Source organism: Sorex fumeus, unplaced genomic scaffold (assembly GCF_029834395.1).
Source record: "Sorex fumeus unplaced genomic scaffold, SorFum_2.1 ptg000063l, whole genome shotgun sequence".
Classification (NCBI taxonomy): domain Eukaryota; kingdom Metazoa; phylum Chordata; class Mammalia; order Eulipotyphla; family Soricidae; genus Sorex; species Sorex fumeus.
In genome coordinates, this window is record NW_026606120.1 from 62,108,206 (window position 1) to 62,129,097 (window position 20,892).

Here is a 20,892-nt window from a genome sequence, read left to right on the forward strand (position 1 = left end):
GCCCCCCTCCCAAGAGTGGGGCCCCGGCTCCCAGCCAAGACGAGCGAGTGAGAGGTGGCAGCCATGGATGTGTCAACCATTTAAAATTGTTCCACTGATTTAAAAGACCATTAACACCACCCCTGTCCTCCCCCCATAGCATTCACTTTAGGATTAACTTATACTTCGTCCAGGCTTTGGGGCTCGTCACTAATTGCACTGGAGTTGATTTATCAAGTGCACGGTAGTTCTATTACAAAATTATTGATTCGAGCTGATGTATTTTATCCTCAACGGGGCTGGTCCGAAAGCCCTGGGACAATGAATGGCGCTGAGGTCAGCGGCGGGCAGCTCCGCACGCGATTACAAATTCGCTGCAGTTACTGAAATCCAATGCTGGGCTCTCCACGGCCAAAGTCCCGGCTCTCCCAGAAACGAACATTTTAATGACAAGCTGAGAACCAGGGTCCCCATGTGGGGGACACGGGAGTGGAGGATGAGGTGTCCAGGGAAGCTCTGTGGGAGGGGGCATTGCTGTAGCTTTCCCAGCAGGAACAGTTCCCCCGACACCCCCCATGTGATCTTGGGGTCACGGCACGGCAACCCCCCCCCCCCCGCTCTGAGGATGTATGCTGCTAGTCTGGGGGAGACTGGGGTGAGCAGAGATGGCTGGGGTGCACGGTGCCCCAATTTCCTGGTTCTCAGACCTGCTGCTTAAGGTGCAGGAAAACCTACTGGGGAATGGAGGCTGGTGCTGACCGACCCACTTTCCGTGTGGTGGTGCCAGAGGGATGTGTCCAGGCAGAGGGTCCCCTGGGAAAGGAAGTCAGAGCCCTGAAGGCAGGAAGTGCTCCTGCCCTTCCCCTGTGTACAACGAGGTAGATCCCGGGGACCCCAATACTGACACAGCCTCGGAGCCAACAGTTCCTGCCTCCCCCACCATCTGGTCACACCCCAGGGGTGGGGCAGGGGTACAGGGGGCAGGGGAGGGCGGGGGAAGGGATAGAACCACTAGATCTGAGTCCCTCAGCATCAACACAGAGAAGGCGAAGGTGCACAATGGCACTAGGGACGCGGGAAGTATTGGGGTGCAGTCTCCCAGGAAGCTGCCCCCTGGGCTATTTTCTTCCATGAACTGTCTTCTTTCCCTGACTTGAACTTTCCTTTCACACATTTCACCCATTGGAACCTGACCCTTCAAGTGTCCAGGCTCGGGGCAGCAAGGCTGGGGGCAGGGGGGCTTCCCCTCTCTCTGCAGCTCTGCTCCCCAGCCTGGCTCCCTGTGCCACTCCAGAAGGCCCCTGTCTGGGTCTCTGGCTTGGCTCTGTGGGGGGCTTGTGGGGGTCTGGCAGGCAGGGCTCACAGGCAGTCCCTGACAGTGCCACCAACTTCCACCCGTGCACTGCACCCTTGGGGGGACTTGATGGACCTATGATTTCCTGAGTGTCCATCTCCTGGGATGGATAATGTTCACCCCACAGGGTCCCCCTGGGCCCCTGCTATGTTGACACAAAGCCACCAACCAGCCTGGCTCAAAGCAGGGCATGGTAGCAGTCCCTGCCCACCTCACACCCCCCAGCCCGTAGAGTCATGGGCACTTCCAAGAGCCCCAAGAAATGCCAGGCATGCCCTGATGGCTGGGGGTGGGATGGTGACTGGTGGTGCACCCGCAGGGCCGTGGGTGGGCAGAGGCTGCCGACTCAGAAATTCTCCTGGGACTCAGGAGAAAGCTTCTTGGATGTCAGTGGCCCCCTCTGCCATGAAGCTGCGCCACTGACCCCCATGCCAGAAAGTGCCCCTCACCCCATTTGTCCCTTGTATCTGCTTGGGGACTTCACAGAAGGCCAGTGCAGGCTGCGGCTGTCAGGGGCTGAGCACGAGGGCTGGCTCCACAGGCTTCTCCTTGGCCTCCACTCACTCGAGCACACATGGGGCGGCCTGGCCGGGAGCCAGCACACTTCCTGTCTGCAGACCTGAAAGCTCAGGATCTGAACCGGACCTCAGTCCTTCCCCTAACGCATGCCCCACGTCCAGGGAAGAGATGCGTAGACAGGGATGGCCCTGCAGCCTTGGGGGTGCGGGGAAGACAGGAGCTGCCAAGGCCCCTGGGGGCCGGGGGGTCAAGCGGGCTGGTGGGATCTCACAGAGAGACCCATGGGAGGAAGACACAATGGGCTCGGTGCGGGCGTCCCCGAGGAAGACAAGAACAGAGATGGGCTTCAGGGTGCCCGACACACCCAGCGCCCTGCCCTGGCACCAGAGTCGGGTACTGTGGGCCGAGATCTCCGTGGGGGTGGGAGGGGCTGGGGCTGGAGGGGGTGACCCCGTTCTGGACGGAGGAGTGGAGAGCGTGAGGGGAGGTGGTGGTGGCAGATGGTGAGAACATGGATCCAAGGTCCCCGGTGACGTGGAAGTATGGAGCCCTTCACTTTCTGGTCCCCCACGCTAGCTGTGGACAGCCGGGCTGGGCCCCGCCGCCAGAGACCCTGTAATATCAACTCAACAATGCACGTTCCACAACTACGGCTACAGCTACCAGGACGGCTACTACAGTGCATGCATTTAGTTCAGTCCCACAGATACATACACTCTAAGAACAGGCAGGGGGTGGGGTGTGAAATGTTTAACTGGACAAGAGGTGTTTTGGAGTCGTAACTAATAATAAGAAGAATAAAACAAAAAAAAAAAACAACTGAAAACGAAAAAAAAAAAGAGACATTTCTTAAGAATTGGATATGAGTTTTTTTTCTGGAACTGTTTCATCTGAACAAGCAAAAACATGCAAACCAGCTGGTACTAACAGGAAGCTGGACACTGAGAGAGGATTAATAGGTGTGGACAAACCTTCCCGCTGAGCACGCTCAGAAGAGTGTTTGGGAGGAGGTGTGCAGATCCTAGTGTAAAGAGAGGCGGGGAAGTGTGCCTCAGAGACACTCTCACCGCGGCCCCAACCAAGCAAGAGAAAAGACAACAGAACGTGACTCTCGCACTCACCACACCATCAGGAGCTCACGGGACTAGACTGCAATAAAGCTGGCAAGTATAAAGTGCAGTAAGGGGTCCTGGCCAGGGCCGGAGAGGGGCGGGCCGGGGGTTGGGCGAGGGGCTCACCAGCTCTCAAATGGACACACGGACCCACCCAGAGTGTCACCCGGAAATGAAACAGCCCCCAAATCCAAACCACTTCCCTCACCTGTGAAGGGAGCCCTGTGCCCAACTGGGTTCGGTTTATTCATTTATTTTTTAAAAACTTTTCTTGGGGTGGGGGGTGGGGAACTCAGGGAGCATGATGGGGCCACTGGAACTGAATGAATACGATCAAAATAAACAAACGAACTCTCGACTGAGCACAAGGAAAGATGACGTTTCGGAGTACCAGGTGAAGGCAAAAGAAAAGTGACCACTGATAGTGAAGCTATTGAGGAGTCGGCGGGACCTCCCCTGTGGGGACCCCCCACCCCGAGCACTGTCACCTCATGGCCCAGGCGAGTTAGCAATGACGGGCTGGCTGGCCCGGAGGAGACGGCTGAGATGCAGGCAGAGCTCGGGGCCCCGGGACCCCCTACCCTGACACCAGAGCTCTGACAGATGCAAGTTGCCACCCTGAGCAAAACCACAACTGTGTCCCCACCCCCCCTGGCCCTCATCTGGGGCATCCTCTATGGAAACTACCCCTGGAACTCAGAATGGAAGTCCCCAAAGGATTAAAATGAAGGAGGAGGGGAGGGGGCTAAGCAAAACCAAATTCTGGAGCTGGACAAAAATCAGACTTAAAAAAAGAATAAAATGAAACCAAAAGCCCTTCTCCTGTGGCTGCCTCACCCTGAAAGCAAACCCAAGAGCCCAGGGGCAGGGCCACGTGCAAGGTGGGCACGTGCAGCCTGGCCTGGGCAGGTGAGGGGGACTAAGCTTGGGGTACCCTCCGGGAGCTGTGTGGCCCATTCTGGGTGGCCATGGGGACAGTGGGGCCGGGCAGGGGCAGATGAGAGGCGATCAGGGTGCGAGGCCTTGGGGAGCTCGTTGGGTGCCCACATAAAGAGAAGCCGGCATGTGTGGCATCCCCAAGCCCTGGGCCACTGTGGGGTCCATGCCGGTAGGGAGCTGCCACCCAAGGAGGAGGGAGGATGGGACATGCTTAGGGACCAAAACACACTAAAGGAAGGAAGGAAGGAAGGAAAGAGGGGGCCCTCCCAGCCCCGAGCTCTGATCCTGGGGTATCCGTGGGGAGAGCCTGCCGCCTCTTGGGGGCGGGGAACCTCGAGTTGAGGATTTACTCCTGCCACTGCCCCGGGCTGGTGTGGGGTGGGGGTGGCCAGGGGGCTCCTGAATCCGATTCACTAGCAGTGCAGGATGAGCATGGCCGGCACAGGCGGCCGGAGGGAGCGGCTGCTCCGATGGACATGGCCACAGAAGACACCACGGAGCCGGAAAACAAAGGTGTGGCTGGAGATGGTGCTGACCTGAGGGCTGAGGACGGACGGGGAGAGGGGAGGGCGGTGCCTGCCTGGCTCTGCAGGGGCGGGGCAGGGTGGGCACATGGGGGTTTGGTGGGAGGGGGGCACCAGACCTTGGGGACACCACTCTCAGATTTGCGAAGAACCCCATGCTGCCCTTTAAACTTGCCATGGAGTCGAGGAGAACGGGGGTGCGGAGAGAGGCAGGGTTAATTTCCGGTTAAAGTTTAGTTTCATAACCCAAGTCATTATCATCAGAAAGAAATTGAAGGAGAAAAACAACAACCAGCACTCCAAAATCTCAAGATTTTTCCTTTTTTTTTGTCTCCACCCCCCTCACTCCCCCACCCCAGGCACGGGGAGAACTGAGGCTCCTTTGTCCTGATTTCGAAAAGCGCAAGTTCCCAAACGGGAGGGAACTCAGGAGCCAGGAGGCTGCTGAGAAGGTGGCTGGACAGTTGGTGGGCGGGAGGGGGGGTCGGTTGGGGGCCGTCCCTGAGAGGCACTGGCCAGAGGGCAGGTGGGCCCAGCTTCCAGGCCTTCTGCCAGCCTGCCTGGCTCTCTGGCCAGTGTCCCTGGGAAACCTGAGAACTCCCTGACTTTCCAAACCACACCCCAAGGGGCGGCTGAAGGGCATGAATCCTTTGTAGCCTGAGGCAGTGCCAGTTTGCATGGAACGGATTTCCCTGCCAGGCCCGCTGAGCCCCGTCTCCTGGAAGAGGGCTGGGTGCTTGCCATCGGCCCCCTGGGCTTTAATGCCCTACTTCCTGGTACCCTCATCAGCACCTGCTCCCCCCCCCTCACCCCGCCCCCCGCCTTCCACTCAATGCCCCCTCCAGCACTCCTCTGCAAACCAAACCTAAGGTTTTAGGAGGGCAGTGGGTGCTTGGGGTGGGGAGGGTGGGGGTGACAGGCTGGCAGGAGTCCTGCTTCTCAAGAAAGGCAGCAGCGGCCAGCACCAGAGACAGAAGACTGTGTGTGTGTGTGTGTGTGGAGGGGGGGATTGGTGGGGGAGGACAGGGACGCACGAGGGAACTTGGGCCTGAACATGCCCTGGAGGGCCACGGGGAGTGTCCCTGGCTGCCCTGGGAGGCAGCCCCATCTTTTCAGAGGTTGGGTTTGGGAGCTCAGGACCAGAGCAGTCTCCAGTGACAAACCCATTTTCTCTGTCGGCCAGAGCCAGGCAGCAGCAACTGCTGAAAAGAGCCTGGAGCTCCCAAGGCTCCAGACAGCAGCAGTGTGAGAGCAGGACAGGGGATCTTGACAGGCAACTGTGGGGGTACGGCAGGAGGAATGGGGGCTGGAGGGATGGGGGCTGCAGGATGGGGGTCCATGGGGATGGGGTCTATAGGGATGGGGTTCTGCAGGGCATATGAGAGGTTGCAGGGATGGGGATCTCTAGGGAAGGGGCTGCAGGGATGGGGTGGTGTGTGTCGGGGGCAGTGGACGCGTGGGTCCAGGCCGGCAGGAGGAGGCTGGGCTCTGAGTTTCTCTCACCACCAGCAGTCCCTGGGCTGGGTCGGGGGTCCGGGGGAGAAGGCCCCAGGGCCCTGTATGTGAGGGGAGGGTCCTCTGAGTCCCACAGGCCCACACTGGCTGCCCAGCGGAGGAGCAGACGAGCCCTGGCTTTGTGGTCCTGCACCCTCCCGGCTCCCCCTCGGGCCTGGTGAGCGCGTGGACAGCGTGGCACACAGAGCCAGCAGGGCCTTCGCTGTCCCCCCCGCACACCGGGGCATGCCGGGAGCGACACCCCAGCCTCCCTACCTGATCCTCGGGCCGCCGCCACAGCTGCTGCTGCCACTGGTCCGTAGGCTGCTGCCGGGAAGCCTGGCGGGGGAGAGAGCAGCCGCAGTGAGGGGAGCTCCCCCGAAGGGTGCCGTGAGCCTGGCCCTGCTCCCGCCCTCGGCGCAGGTGACAGAGCTGGGAGGCACCTCTGAAGGCCAGCTTTTAGGGGGACACGTATGAGGGGCTCGCAGGCTCCCGGAAGGCACCACACTGGTCGCTGAGCTGGAGTCTCCCCTCTCCCGTCCCCCTGGACACGGGTTCCCAACAGCAACCCCTGGGAAAAGGCGAGAAGGCCGGGAGCCACTTCTCTTGGCTGCCGTGCCCAGCTCCGCCCTCCTCTGGTCCCCAGGGGCTGCCCCCTTGCTAGTGTCCCGCTGGGCACGACAGAGCAGAGTCGCCCTCTCGGCTCAGGGTGCCAGGTCTCCTCTGCAGGGCTGCTCCGGGCTTCTGGTTCTCAGGGACAGGGCCGGGCCTCAGGGAGAAATGTCCTGGGGGGACCCAGCAGGGGGCTGCAGGGGCCTGGAGTGGGAGCCCCCTTGGGGTGGTGCTCCCTTGGGGAGGCGGGGTGCCTGCCTCAAGCCTGTCCGCCCGCTTTCTTGTGCTGCTCCAGGCGGCAGCTGGGGCAGGAACCAGGACGAGCATCCCCACGTGCAGAAGGACCTGCGGAAGGAAGAGGGGGCCCCCTCCCCAGGTGTCATTCTGCCACCAGTAAGTGTCACCCAGACACTCCCCAACACAGGCCAGTTCCCTCTGCCGGCCCTGTCCTCCCGGCTTCCAGACCCCCTTCCAAATGCCAGCCAGTTGGGAGCCAGCGCCAGCCCCCACCAGGCTGGGCTGCACAGCTTCAGGCCCCAAGTGAGGAATCACTAGAGAATGGTAGAGGGGACGCATGCAGTGGGAGGAGAGAGGGGCGCACACCCAGAGCCAGCACTAGAGACCCAGTAAGTTCTAAGGCTAGGGCCAGCGACTCGGAACTACGGGGGAAGGAAAGGCAGAGCGACTGCAGACAGGTCAGGCTACGCTACTGAGAACGCCAATGAAAAGAGACATACTTGCATTTAAATATGGCAATAGGGCTGTCGGAGGGGGGAAAAAAGAAAGATGCAGGTGAAATAAATGTATGCCCCGGTGGTCCCTGACTGCCGGAGATGTGTGTCTGTCCCGGCTCATGTGCTGGTACCCAGGGTACCAGCCCAAGGAGGGGGTCCTCCCCTTCCAAATCCTCTCCCCACTGCTTTCAGGCGCGCGCGTGGGGAGGACGCAGGCTGGCGGACAGGGGAGGAAGGGTGAAGTCGATCTTTTACTCGAAATAGAAGGTGTGAGAAGGAAGGGGAGAGAGGGGAGCCCAGTCAGCAAATGCACATTTTAGCGGATGGCCCATTTTCTAAAGTGGGGCCAATTCAGGATGGAAAGCCCGGAAGAAAGAAGAAGCCAAATTCAGCAGGCATGCGAATCCTTCTCTGGCCGCCCAGCCGGGCACTGCACACGGGTGCCGGAAGGGCCCGAACTGAGCCACGTAAGGAAGCAGCAGGCGTGCGGCCCTCGGACAGCCTGCCCGAGACAGCAGCACCCAAGTGCCCCGCTGGCGTGCCTCCCTGGCCATCTCCAGCCTGGGTGTGTGTCCTATGTGAGCCTGCTTGGGTCTCCCGTGCCCCCCCAACCCCTGACTGTTCTCGTCTGCCTCACCACTTACCCCAGCATGTTCTTTGGGGCCCGGCCAGGCCTGGCAGGACTCAGTGTCCCGTCCACACACTGCTGCAGCAGAGCCCTGGGTGCACCTTGCTCCCCAGTGCCCCCTGGCTCAGCACAAGGTAAGGCCTTCTGCACTAGAAAGGTGGCTGGGGTCAGAGGCATGGAGGCCTCTGTCCAACCCCGGTACCACACATGGAGGCCTATCCAGAACTGGCCCCACCAGGTTCCCCCAAAGCACCGCTGGGTGTGCCCCCTTCACATACAGAGGGCAGCCCTCCTCAGCACAGCCCTGTTGGCCAGCACATACAACGTAGCCATAGTCCTCAGACGGCCCCGGCACAGTGGCCAGCATGGAATTGAGTCCATTCAGGTCCAATCCTAGGTCAGCCATTTGCTCCAGCCCCAGTGCTCAGGGTTTATTCCCTGCTCTTAGCTCAGGAGTTCAGGAGTGAGCCCTGGCAGTGCTCTGGGGCCAGGGAGGTGGGGGAGCACATATGATGCTGTGCTGGAGACTCAAACTGGGGTTGGCGTGATGCAAGACCCTGTCCGAACTCTTCAGAGGGCCTCGCTCTTCTGTGCCCACAGGGAAAGGGGATGAAGCCACTGGTACAGATGAAGAGTGGCCACACACATGGGTGAATGGGCCGATGGCACCCGCAGCCCTCGCGGTCACTCACAGGCCTTCCTGGTGTCTGTGCTGCTCAGCCCCCTCGGGTGTGGGGCCCACTTCCTCCCGGGTGATAAAGCATCCAGGGGGCCTGGGTTTCTTACGGGTCCTGGAGATGGAGCCATTTTAGTTCAGCTAACTTCCCAATGCTCAGACTCTGAATAGATGTTCTGCTTGATACCACCCCAGCCCAGTGGGCTGGTGCTGCCCCATGGCCTCCACCACCAATTTTGAAGGGGTGAGGGGGGCCGAGCAGAGGGAAATACAGTGCATGCAGGTGTGTGGTGCTGTGCATTGCCTCGACAGGAATGCAGGAGCTCCCTGTGCGCCAGGAGAGCCTTAGAGGCAGCTGGGTGGGTTCCCTGCCTGAGGCTGGGCCATGCTTCCCAGGCACTGTCAGAGTTGGTCAGCCCCAGCCTGGTTCTGCGAGCCTGGCCTCCCCGCCTCTGAACTTCTGGGGTGGGGAGTCCACTAGGCCTGCTGCTAGGTGTTGCTGTGACTCACAACCCAACTTGAACCCGCCCCCCCCAGCCCATTTCCAGCTCTCCTCAGCTCCCTGAAAGGGGACAGCAGCTCTCTGGGGGGTCTTCACCTCCAGCTGAGGAGCCTGACAATTCCTCATCCTTCCAGCCCAGGAACATGGGGCCACTGGGCTTGCCACCAACAGGAGGTCAGGGGCATGTCTCAAGGTGACCATGGTGACCATCACCTCCTGGCCTTCTGGAGCTGTGCTTGACCCGGAAGAAGCAGCACAGAACATCCTGGAGATCCCATGTTCCACTGAGAAGCCCCTGACGCCATGCCCGTTCTGACTGTTCAGGCCATCGCCACTAAAACGTGGTTATTTTCACACGCGCATGTTACTTCTCTAGCTTGGGTGACAGATTCTGGGGCAGGGTGAGTCACACACAGCCAGCTCAGGCACTGACTCAGAAGCTGCCTCAAGGAAGAATTTCCTGGGCAAGCTCAGGCTGACCCAGGGCCAAGAAGGAGCCAGGGTGGGGGTGTCTGAGGCAGTGGGGAGAACCCTGGTGGAAGACCTGGTCCTCCCCGCCCCAGGGCAGCAAACTCAAGATCCAGGGGAGGAGTCTGGGAGCAGAGATCCCGAGGTGCGGGGCCAGAAGCTTGGGCAGGGGCCCAGATGAAGGGGTGCCGGGGTGCCAAGGCTGAGCACATTTCAAACACTCACTGCACTCTGCACAGTCCCGCCTCAGCCTCTCTAGCCTGCGAGAGGAGCCAGACTCAGCAGGTAGGGGATTCTCATGAGCGCGGGGTGCTGCTCCAGCACCGCCACGGCCAGGTAGGGCTCAGTACATCTCCCAAAGGCCTTCTGGAAAGATTGTACCTGCCACAGAGGCAGGGAGTAGGGTGGGGCGGGAGTGGCGGGTGGGACACTGGGAACAATGGTGGTGGAAAATGTGCACTGGTGGAAGGATGGGTGCTCGAGCACTGTGTGACTGAAACGTAACCATGCAAGTTTGTAACTGTATCTCACAGTGACCCAATAAAACTTAAAAAATACATACATACATATGTACATACATATATATACATATATGTGTATATATACATATACACACACATTGCATATATAAAGGCCTTCTGGAGGACTCTAACAGGCCTCCAGAGGCACTGGAGATGCCCCGACTCAGAGGAAGCCTTGGGGTGTCCTGTGACTTAGTAACGGGTCCAGCTGGAGGGGCCAGTGGGCTGGCAGCTGTCCCTTTGTGTCCTCAGCCTACTGGACAGTGGTGCTGGTGTGGACAAGGGCTTGGCCCAGAGCAACTGTATGAGAAAGCATAAGCAGCTGCATACGCCCAGATTCTGTCGTTGTCACCAGAGACAGCAGCAGTGCTCCTGGGAACGGCAGGGACACACTCTTAGGGTCCAGAGGCAGGACGGGGTTAGGGGGAAGCAGCCTGGATAGCAGAAGGTTTACAGCTGCCCAGCTGGCGCCAGAGCCTGGGACGTGTCCCGACCCTGCCTGCTCTGGGGGGTGACGAGCAGATATTTCCGCCCGGGACACAGGGTTCAGCCTTCCACTTTCCTGGATCCCTCCGAGTGTGGTTTCTGCAGAGCCTGAAGGCAGAGCCCTCCCATCATGTCACGCTGAACCTGTTTTGTGCCCCCTGAACACCCCCTCCCCAGCAAACGTTTACTGAGCAGCCACTCGAGCACTGAATCAAAGCAACAACTCTGAGCTGACGGGGCCCCATGGTGGGACTGGAGGTCCAGGATGTGGCAGACGCCTGATCACTCTCTCCACAGGCCGGCAAGAGTGAGATGGCTGAGAGTTCATTCCAGAGCCACCCTCGCTGCCCAATGCCAGTGTCTGGGGTCATAGGAGGGGTCGAGGCACCCACCTGCCCATGCAACAACAAGCATCTGTCTGACCCTCTAGGCCTGGGGGATGAGGGGGTGAACCCAGGCTGCGGTTTCAAAGGACAGTCAGGAAAGCATGTTGACGGTGAGTTTTTTTTCTTTTCCTCTCAGACCAATAACAACGGGGTCTCTGCTCTTGAGACGCTCTCCCACTGACCACTAATGGGCATCAAGACAAACCACTGTCCCCTAGCGTTCATGCATGTTTGCGATGCTGGGGTTAGAACTGCAGAATCCAATGCTGGACTCCAACTGCAGAATCCCCCAGCCCTCTGGAGTTCGACACTCACATCTTTTACAGGGTCCTTGTTCCCACATTACCAGCACCAAACTGCCCGAGAAATGGCCGATTTCTGCGCCCCCGTCCCCTGCAGGCGCTCTTGCTGGGCCATTTCACGGGCCAGGCCATAACTCCGTAGGCCTCTCACCCAGAAGCTGCCAAGCCCATGCCGGCTCCCTCCTGTAGGGGGCATTGCAAGTGGCTCAGGCACAGCATGGTGCCCTCGGCAGAAGCCACCAGTCTGGGCACCCCCGGGACTTTGTGCTGAGATCCCAGGTCTCTAGCTGTTGGGACACAGAGCCCTCCCCAGACAATGCCGGCTCCTGAGGTGTGGGCGGGGCTGGTGGAGCCTGAGCACCACTGGGCCCGAGCACGGCTGGAGCACTGGGCTGGATGACGAAGAAGCAGCCTCGGCAAGGATGAGAGCCCAGCATCTGCCATGGTCCATGTCCAGGAGATGGCTCGGAGTCCTGCATGGAGCCCAGCCTCCCTCCTGGTCTCTGCGATAGACTGACCGACTGTCAGGGGGCAAGAGGAAACCATCAGGTGGCCCCAGTCCCCTCTCCTACACACACTGGTGTGTGGTCACCTGGTGCAGACCACCTCCTGGGCCTCACGCAGCAACTCTGCGCACACACAAGCACAGACACACACACACGCACACATGCATACTTACACATGCACACAATATATATGTGAAGCCACAGACACGCATGTTCAACAGACACACTTATGGTAAAGGTAAGGTAAAGGCCCTCCCGTTGATCGTCGATTTGGTCGAGCGGGCCCAGTAACGTCTCCATTGGAGACTTTGTTGTTACTGTGTCTGGCATATCCAATACTCTCGGTAGCTTGCCGGGCTCTCCGAGAGGGGCGGAGAAATCGAACTCGGGTCGGCCATGTTGGCCGCTTGTAAGGCGAACGCCCTACCCGCTGTGCTATCGCTCCAGCCCACTTATGACAGAACCATAATACACATATGTACATGCACGTAGACACACATGTACACAACACATGCACAGAGGTACATATACAAGCACATACATATACACACATGTAGATGTGTAGGTGCATGCATACACACATGAGCGTACACACATATGCACACATGCACACCAAAGAGCCACACATGCATATACCCTCATATATGTGCATATGCACACACCAGAAGCCACACATACACATGCACACACAAGCACACATAGACACACGTACACACGTGTACCAGACACACCTGGGGCCTTCTGTTTAGACTGGGGAATTAGAAGCAATGGCAGCGCTGGTAAGCGCTCGGCATATGCAGTCGTAACTTTTATTTCTATTTTTATTAGTATCGCCCAAGGTAATCACAGTCTCGGAGCTGAGAACTCCCTTAGGTGTCTTTCTATTCTAAAATCCTATTAATTTACATGACATTTCACACCCAAAGGGTTTTAACAGATGACATCCATAATTTCCCCGTGAGTGATGGGGGTGCAGAGCAGACTGAGTCAGGGGTGGGGGCTCAGGTGGCCACAGCCCTTTGATGTGATCCCAGAGGCGGGGAGGGAGGAGGGCTCCCATAGCCATATTCCGCACTGCCACCTCCCTCCAGCGTCTCCTGGAAGGGACCGGAACATCGTGCAGTCCTTCCGAGGATCAGCCAGTCTGCCCTGCCCCACTGCCCCGGGCTCGGCCGAGTCTGTTCACTGCATTCCCACAGCAGCATGGGCCTGACGCCTGCGGCTCCTTCCTCACTCCATGCTGAGTGTGGTTGTGCACGGGATGGGGGGTGATCTGAGGTCACGGGGCCCTCTCCTGCTGACCTGCCTGGGTCCTGGTGTGTCCATGGCAGGTGTGACAGAGTTGGAAGGTGACCTAAACAGGCCGCGGCACTGAGGGGGCTGTGGACCCTCCTGTGGAACCAGGGGGCGGGGCCAGCAAGCTGTCACCTCCCCTCTCTGTGTGTGCCCCGGGCCAAAGCTCCCACAATGCACTGGACACTAGAAGCCAGAGCGCTGGCTCGTGGCACCCAGGAAGGCCCTGACCCCGGCAGGCCAGTGCCCCTCAGTGTCTGCCGCCATCCACGGGTGTGGGAAGAAGTGGCATCAGCTTCCCAGAACCCAATTCCCAGCTGTGCCAGCCCAGCACGGGGACACAGAACAGATAAGGAAATGCAAGGCCGGGGGAAGACTATAGTGCCTTCCCATCTTTCCATCTTCCGTCCCCTTCTCTCCGCCTCTGCTAGGCAGATTTCTACGTGGGCTTAAAAACCCAATTCTGATGGTGCCCCTTCCCAAAAGCTTTCCAGATGGGGCCATTTGCAAAGGCCACAGGGGGTGCCAGGGCAGGCCTGCAGAGAATCGGGACTCCCACGGGAAGTCTCTCTGGGACCCGGGCTCCCTCTGCCCAGACCCCAGGCTGTGGTACAGACCACAAGGACACCTGCGACTCGGTCCTGTCCCCCTGGGCCTGTATCGCCTCGCCACGAAGATGATCCTGCCTCCATCCCTGACCGCTTCTGATTTCTCATCCGAGTGCTGGCCAGGCATCCTCGGGGGTCGTGGTGGACTGCAGGGGTCCTTCCTGGTCTCTGCCCTACTTTGTGCTCAGAGAACTGGAATCCCTGTTTTCAGGTGGGTGCTGGTTCCCTGGGATTCACTTGCTGCTGAAACTGCCCTGAGGATCGAAGCGGAGTGCCGGGAAGCTTCAGAGAAAAGCCGACAGGCAGGAGGGGCAAGAACGTCTGGAGCTAGAGCCGCTGCCCTCAGCCTGGTGGGGTCTCAGGTACAAGACGAGAAAACAATGAGCACAAACAGAAGGAACTCAGAGCCAGAATGCTCCGGAGTCACCCAGGCAGAGGGAAATAATTCCCAAGTTCAGGCCATTTTGCGGTTTCCTATTTCATGTTCATTTTGTTTGTTTGTTTTGGGGCCACACCCAGCTGGTACTCAGGGGTGATTCCTGGTTCTGCACTCTGGGATCAATCCTGGTGATGCTCGGAGGACCCTATGGGATGCCAAGGACCAAACCCGGGTCGGTGGCGTGCAAGGCAAGTGCCCTACCTATTGTACTATTTCTCCAGTCCCTTATTTTACGTTCTTAAAACGTTCTTATGTTCCAGGACCTAAGTGTGCTGTTTCCTTCCCTGAGATGTACTTCATTCCCCGCTTTAGACCTAGGTAACTCTGTTTAGCTTTGTAAGACCCAGTTCTGGTATCAACAGTAAGCAGCCACCCTAGGGTGACCAGAAAGAGGTGTCTCTGGGGAGCGATCAATTAGACCGGCATCCACGATTTCCTGAGCTCCCAGCTGTAGAGCATTTACACAGAATGTCTACATGCGCGCGCGGACACACACACACACACACACACACACACACACACATACACACCCTCTCACTGTGCTCCATTCTGACTTAATTCTTGATAATGAGGCAGTTAGTTATCAGCCCCGGGCCGAGGAGGCTGAGGCAGACTGCTCAAGGTTAAACGTGGGAGGTGAACGAGGGCTTGGCAGTGCCTTGTCTAGCAAACCCAAACTGTAGCACGGGTACGGTCTCTGACCTCTGTTGGGGTGGGGTTCAGGGGGCAGTGCAGGAAAGCCAGCCAGGTGCAAACCCCATAATGATACAGCCGGGGGTGCGCGCCTGCAGGAAGCCCCTCTCCTGGTGCTGGGCTCTGAGGGTGTCAAGGGATGCCCGGGCTGTAGCCAGGGGCAGGGACGACAGGAGGGGCATGGGGTGGGCCAGGCAGCTGCCGCACACAGATGCTGCACCACACCGTTCAAGGACAGACAACCTCTGGCAAGAGCAGGGCACAGGAGGTTCCCCAGCTGCCAGAAGCCGTACGCGCTGTCCTAGGTGCCTGCGAGTTAGTGCAGCCGTCTCCCCGGCAGTGGGCACAGGGCGCCAGCAGGCTCAGGGAGGCAGCACACGCATGTCTGTGGCAAACAAGTGATTTTTCTACTTAGTTATATATGGGGGAGGGGAGAACTATAAAATCATATTATATATCATTAAATAATGATATGATCTCCTATTATTAGGGAGGAGAGCAGAGGAACTGCTGACAGAGATGAAGCCACAAGGGCTCAGGGACCCGTGAGCTGGCAGGGCAGAGCTCACCAAAGCAGAGCAACACGCAGCAGCCCCGGAGATGGAAAAAGCCACGCCGGGACCAAAAAAAAAAAAAAATCATGGTAATAAAGCATGCCTAGAAACGCCTGCAGGGAAGTAAGAGGAAACAAACCTGTGACTGCATCAAGCATCTTAACAAGATGAGTGGCACTGGCTGGGGCGCAGGGGTGCAGGGTGCCCGGGAGTGCAGACACAGAGGTCGGTCGGAGCCACGTGCTGGTCTGGAGACCCCATGCCCGGCCCGGCTATACCGCCACGATGCTGGTGGTGGAGACCCTTGGCTGCACCTAGCAGCCACGCCAAGACCTTTCTGTCCCCATTTCCCCCTTGCCCACGCCTGGCATGGGTGGAAGACTCGGGGCACGCAGGGCTGCTGTCTCTGTTCCCTTGGTTTCACACATCTGCCACCTGGGGCAGACGAGGGGCCTCTGAGGACCACCCCACCAGAACCCCCTGACTGAGAAGGGGCCTTGGCCCAAGGTTTCCAGTCAGGCTCCAGGCCCCCGCTGAGAAGACGCGCCTATCAATGTGGCATGGCTGAGTCCTCAGTGCGTCCCAGATGTGAGCCCGGCCACTTCCGTCCCCAGGAAGGAACAAACCAGGGCTCCTGGGGGCAGCTCGGGCATGCTAGGGGCTGGTGAAGGCCACACACCCCTTCCTCTGCGGCCAAGAACAGAATCTGAGAGAGAGAGAGAGATGGCCGCGTTCTGTACTCCACGCACCCAGGGGTGGCCGCGGATGACAGAGTTCCACCTTACTTAGCCCTGCATTTTCTGCCTGCAATGACACTGGTCTGACGGACAGATGGAAGGACAGATGGATGGAGGATGGCCCTGCCGCTCGCTGCTCAGCTCCTTCTCTGGTCTCAACGTCCCCCCTCTGTAAGCAGGAACATGAATAGGGGCACCCAGGAGACGCAGTAAGTGGTGTCTGGATCTGACACCCAGGGGTCGTGGGGCCCGAGGTTCTGCTCCCCATGGCGCGGAAAGCCTGGACCATCGCTGTGGGTTTCTGTCGCTCCTCTGTCCCTGAGCGTTAGAGGCTTCCAACGCCTTCTGGCCTGACACCCCCTTCCCACCTCAAAGACCCAGCGCCAAGCGGGCCCGTGCGCAGGGTCACCACCCGGTCCCATTGCAGGCTCGTGTCGAGGCCACCGGGGAGTGAACTCTCCCTCTAGAGTCCCCCACCCCCATCCTGACCCCCTCAGGACAAAACTCGCTTCTTAATAGCCCTCTGTCCACTGCTCAGAGAGCCCCTGTCACCTCCATAGACTCCTGCTGGCGGAACCCCTCGGGGCAGCAGCCAAGTCCCTGAATCAGAGTCTTCCCGCAGCCCACCCTGAGGAGAGAGTGCCCCACCCCAGAGCAATCAGGGCACAGAGAGGGCTCAGGAGCGGGAACGGGAGGTGGAGAGGGATAGGGCAGGGGGGGGGGGGGTGCAGGAGCCAGTTCAGGCCCGGGAAGGAGCGCTGAGGCCTCTGGGATGAGTAGACGCAGCTGGGCCCTCACCCCCAGAGCTGCACACTTTGTCACCCAGACACCAGGCTGCTCCTGGACCCGGGGGTGGCCAGAACTGAGCACCTGGAGGGGAGTCTGAGCTGCTTCTCCTCTGGGGCGGCCCCACCCCCTCTCCCCCAAGACCCCAGGAGACAGGCACACTCACCTGGGAACTGGTAGCCATAGCTGGGAGCGAATCCCGGGTAGCCGCGGCCATAGGTCGCCACGAAGTTGGGGTAGCCTGGAACACAGAGAAAGGCCACGAGCCATCAGTGTGGGTGCCACAGGGTTGGGGAGGAGCAGGGGTGTGGGGCAGGGGTATGGACAGGGGTGTGGGGCAGGGGTGCAGGGCAGGGGAGTGCTGCAGGGGTAGGGGCAGGACAGAGGTGTGAGGAGGGGAGTGGGGCAGGGGCAGGGATGTGGGGGCTGGACTTCGCTTCCTCTGTAAAATGACCCGTGAGGGTCTTTACTCAGACTGGCTCACCTGTCTCTGGGGGCTGGGGCCACGGTAATTAGCCCGTATCTGGGCAGGAGAGACCCCCCAGCCCCACGCCCTGCAACCCTCTGCACTTTCTTGAACCCACAGAGTAAATGCCAGGTTTCCGCGCCCAGCCCAGGGCGCCTGTCCCTGACATTTGGAGAGCTTCCCTGTGATGTACTTTTCCTTAGAGCTATCGACAGGAGGAGATTAAGGTCCTTAGGGCCTCCCCTGGCAGGGCCGCCCCAGGCCAAAGCTGGGGGGCGGAGGCATCCCAGTTTGGCCTGGGAACTGTGAGGTGGAGTCAAGGCCCAGGAGAGGTGGGCCAGGTATTCCCAGGAGCAGGGACGTGAAGGGGGTCTTGGTGCTTCCTCCAGACCCAGGAGGACAGGGAGGGGCCTGGGCGGGTAAAGTGGCCCAGAAGCCCTCACTCTGGGTACTAACGGTCCTTTGCACACGCTCTGATTTTCTGAAGGGTTCCGCAGGTAACAGGTGTGGGCGGGGGGTGGTGGTGGTGGGAAGCCTGGCTGGCTCGGCACAGAGATTATCCCCCCAACACAGTGTGATGAGGGGATGGCACCAGGAGCCGGTTGCGCGGGAGATGCTCCATCAGCCCTGGAGGTGTCCACTAGGGCACAGCCCAGCCACTTCTAGGGCCCCGGTCACGATGGCAGCTATGGTTCTGTTCGCTGCCGGATTCCACCCCGGCAGGCTCCCACAGCTCCCTGAAGCCTGCCATGGAAACCTCGATGATTCATGCTCTTGAAACACCATCTGGGATGGGGATACAGCGAAGTGCTGCGCGTGAGGGGGCGCCGGGCTTAGTCCCTGACAGCTGGGAGCGGCTCTCCAAGATTCACTGGCAAAAGAATACCCCAACACACAGGCAGTCTCACACACACACACACACACACACACACACACACACCATACAACCAACAAATTGGCCAGGCCAGCTGGTACCGCTCCCAGCAGCTAGACTTGCTCTGTTCCGAGATCCACGTCTGTGCCTGCTGGGGGCTGCCCCGTGTCTGTAGTGCCTGTGCTGAGCTGGGGACATGGGCTGCCACCTGGGAAACAGCAGAGTGTCCTACTCTGGCAGAGGTGGGTAGCAGGGTCCTGGCCCCACAGAAGCTGAACTCTGGGACCCACATCTGGGTTCGAGGTGCAGGGGAGGGGAGGGACGGATTCAGCATGAATATCCTCATGGCAGCAGAGCCCAGTGCCAGGTGGCGGTGAGAGCGGGCCCTGGCTGTGCCATGAGGGCGGCTGGCATTCTGGCCACCCAGGCTCTGTCTCCCTAGCAGCGGAGGTTCCCACCCCACCTCCTACCTGCAAGGTGACAGTCTCGGGGTGACCACAGGCTACAGCTCCCAGGACACCTCGTGGCTTCCCAATTCCCGGCCTGCAGGTGAGGCTGAAGGGGATGTGGACAGCCCCACCCGTGGTCCAGGACGTGCTTTTCCCTTCCTCTGGGGTCTCGCAGCACCCTCGTGGCACCGAGAGGCCTCTGTGCTCTCCTGAGATGAGCTTCGCAGCTCCACAACTGCCACCAACTCACTGTGGCCACTCCTTGACCACCAAGGGCCCGGCCCCAGCTCCCTGCAGGGTGTTCCTGCCCTGCTTCCCAGACCTCATGGGGGTAGGGAGTATGGCCCCACACCCAAGGAGCCGGTCCCAAGTGTGACCCGAAGGGGTAGAGACGGAGACGTGGACCCTCACCCCCCCAGCGAGCGCCTGGCTCGTTCCCGGTGTTTATTTCACGGCTGGCCAGCTCCACTCGCCTCCAGATTAATCACCTGCTATCACATCAGACCCCTCAGCATTAGATTTCATCTACCATTATTTCAACAATATTGATAAACGGATTATATGCAAACAGCCACATCACTGCTGCCGAGGGGCTTTAGGGATGAAAAATGACTCCTTCGCTTCTCACTTCTGCACTGGGGGCCTTAAATATTTCAGCATTAATCTGCCGGCAGGAGCGGAAGCCATGTGTCGCCTCTGGAGGCCCTTGGGCTGGGGGTGGTGGGGGGTGGACGGGTAGGGGCCCAGTGCCCTGCTGACTCCGGCCGCCTGACAAGTTTCTGAGAGCCACGGGCTTCCAGGCAGACCCCCAAAGCTTCCCACCAGCAGGAAGAAAAGTACAGCCGAGGGCACCCCAATTCTGGGCCTCACCCCAGTCCTCCTGGAAGTGTCAATAATACCTCCAGCACAACAAATATGAAGGTCTAGCATCCGCGCCAGAGTGCGGGGGGGGGGGGTGGGGGTGGGAGATGATCTCCCACACACCCCCAGCCCCCCATGGAACATCCTCTGGGTCAGGCAGATGAAATCATAAATTTATAATACAACATTACTTCAATTTTCCTCTTCATTTACTGCTCTGCAGCCGAGCTCTGCTCCAGCGGCTCTCGGCCCTGGCCACGCGGGGGAAATTGGCTGGCTGCATATCAATAGCACATTACAGCAGCCCCGTGCGGCCACACCATCAAGCCACATTACCGAGAGATGCCCCAGCTACCGTGCGCATTAGCAGCTGGGCCCCGCCTGCCCGGCCACTGCACAATTTATCTGCTCCAGTACTCGGGACGGCTGATCAATCCCATAGTCATTATCTCTTGTCACCAAAGGAAAAGAAAAAAAAAATGAAGGCTTCTGGCTGGATGGCTACCTTTCTCGTTGAGAAGCTTTCCACGGTGGCTGGGGAGAGAAATACCGAGATCGACAACAGAATTGCAATCCTCCAGCCGGCCTCCCTCCCGGGCTAGTAACCTGGGCGGGCGGGGTGCTGAAAATCGTGGTTCTCATCTCTGCTCCAGACCCAGGAGGTGTCTGCTTTCTGGTAAGGAACTTGACTCTCCTTTCAGAGTCACTGAGAAGTGCTCGCTTCTGCTTTAAAGAGGTGCAGCAGGGCTGTTTATCCAGCACACTGCTGGGTGGGATGGATCGGCTGCACGAGACAGCAAGCACACACGCAAACACAGCATGAACACATGCCCAGGCTGTGAGGCCAAGGCTCTCAATCAGGGGGCTCGGCCCCCAGTCACAGACAAGAAGTGACAGGGGCTCCTTCAGGCCTCTGCTGTCCCAGTTTCAATTTACTTCTATTTAAATGAGAAATAACAACAAATTTTAGTTTCTTGGGATGGGGTGGGGTGCTCCCTTAAAATGCTCATGCCTGTGGGCACCATGGAGGGAGGTGCAGAGAGCGGACCATTAGGCTGCCCTGGGAAGGTCTACCGACTCTCTGTGTGCTCCCAGAAGAAAATCAGAGAGCTGAATTTTGGAATTCCTCTGACCACCAGGAAGAAGCTGAAGTCCAGGAGAACCCCTGGGCAATGAAAACAATAAATATTTGGGGGGGACAGACAACCTCCTAGCTGAAGACACAAATGAACCTAGACAAGTGGCTCTACAGGCCAGCCAGCGCCTTGGGGTCTCCCACCAGGGTCCGCGGGCCAATGCCAGCAGAGCCTTTCTGCCATCACACCTGAGGGCCAAATGGAGGGAAAACATGATCAGGGGGTCCCAGGGTGCCTGGGCACAGACCACAACA

At 59.1% G+C, this 20,892-nt stretch overlaps 1 protein-coding gene across 5 annotated transcripts in view; it reads right to left on the minus strand.

The window, feature by feature from the left end:
- Window positions 1-20,892, minus strand: part of MSI2 (musashi RNA binding protein 2) — a 347,468-nt gene that overhangs the window by 18,292 nt on the left and 308,284 nt on the right. For 3 of the 5 annotated variants that reach the window (XM_056126743.1, XM_056126745.1, XM_056126744.1), the window contains exons 10-11: window positions 17,019-17,093; window positions 6,198-6,260 (exon numbers count right to left, since the gene is read on the minus strand). In XM_056126743.1, coding sequence (XP_055982718.1) covers window positions 6,198-6,260; window positions 17,019-17,093 — 138 coding nt within the window. Of the gene's footprint in view, window positions 1-2,823; window positions 2,874-6,197; window positions 6,261-17,018; window positions 17,094-20,892 lie in introns of all 5 variants that reach the window. The other 2 variants (XR_008794219.1, XM_056126746.1) reach the window with 1 other exon arrangement.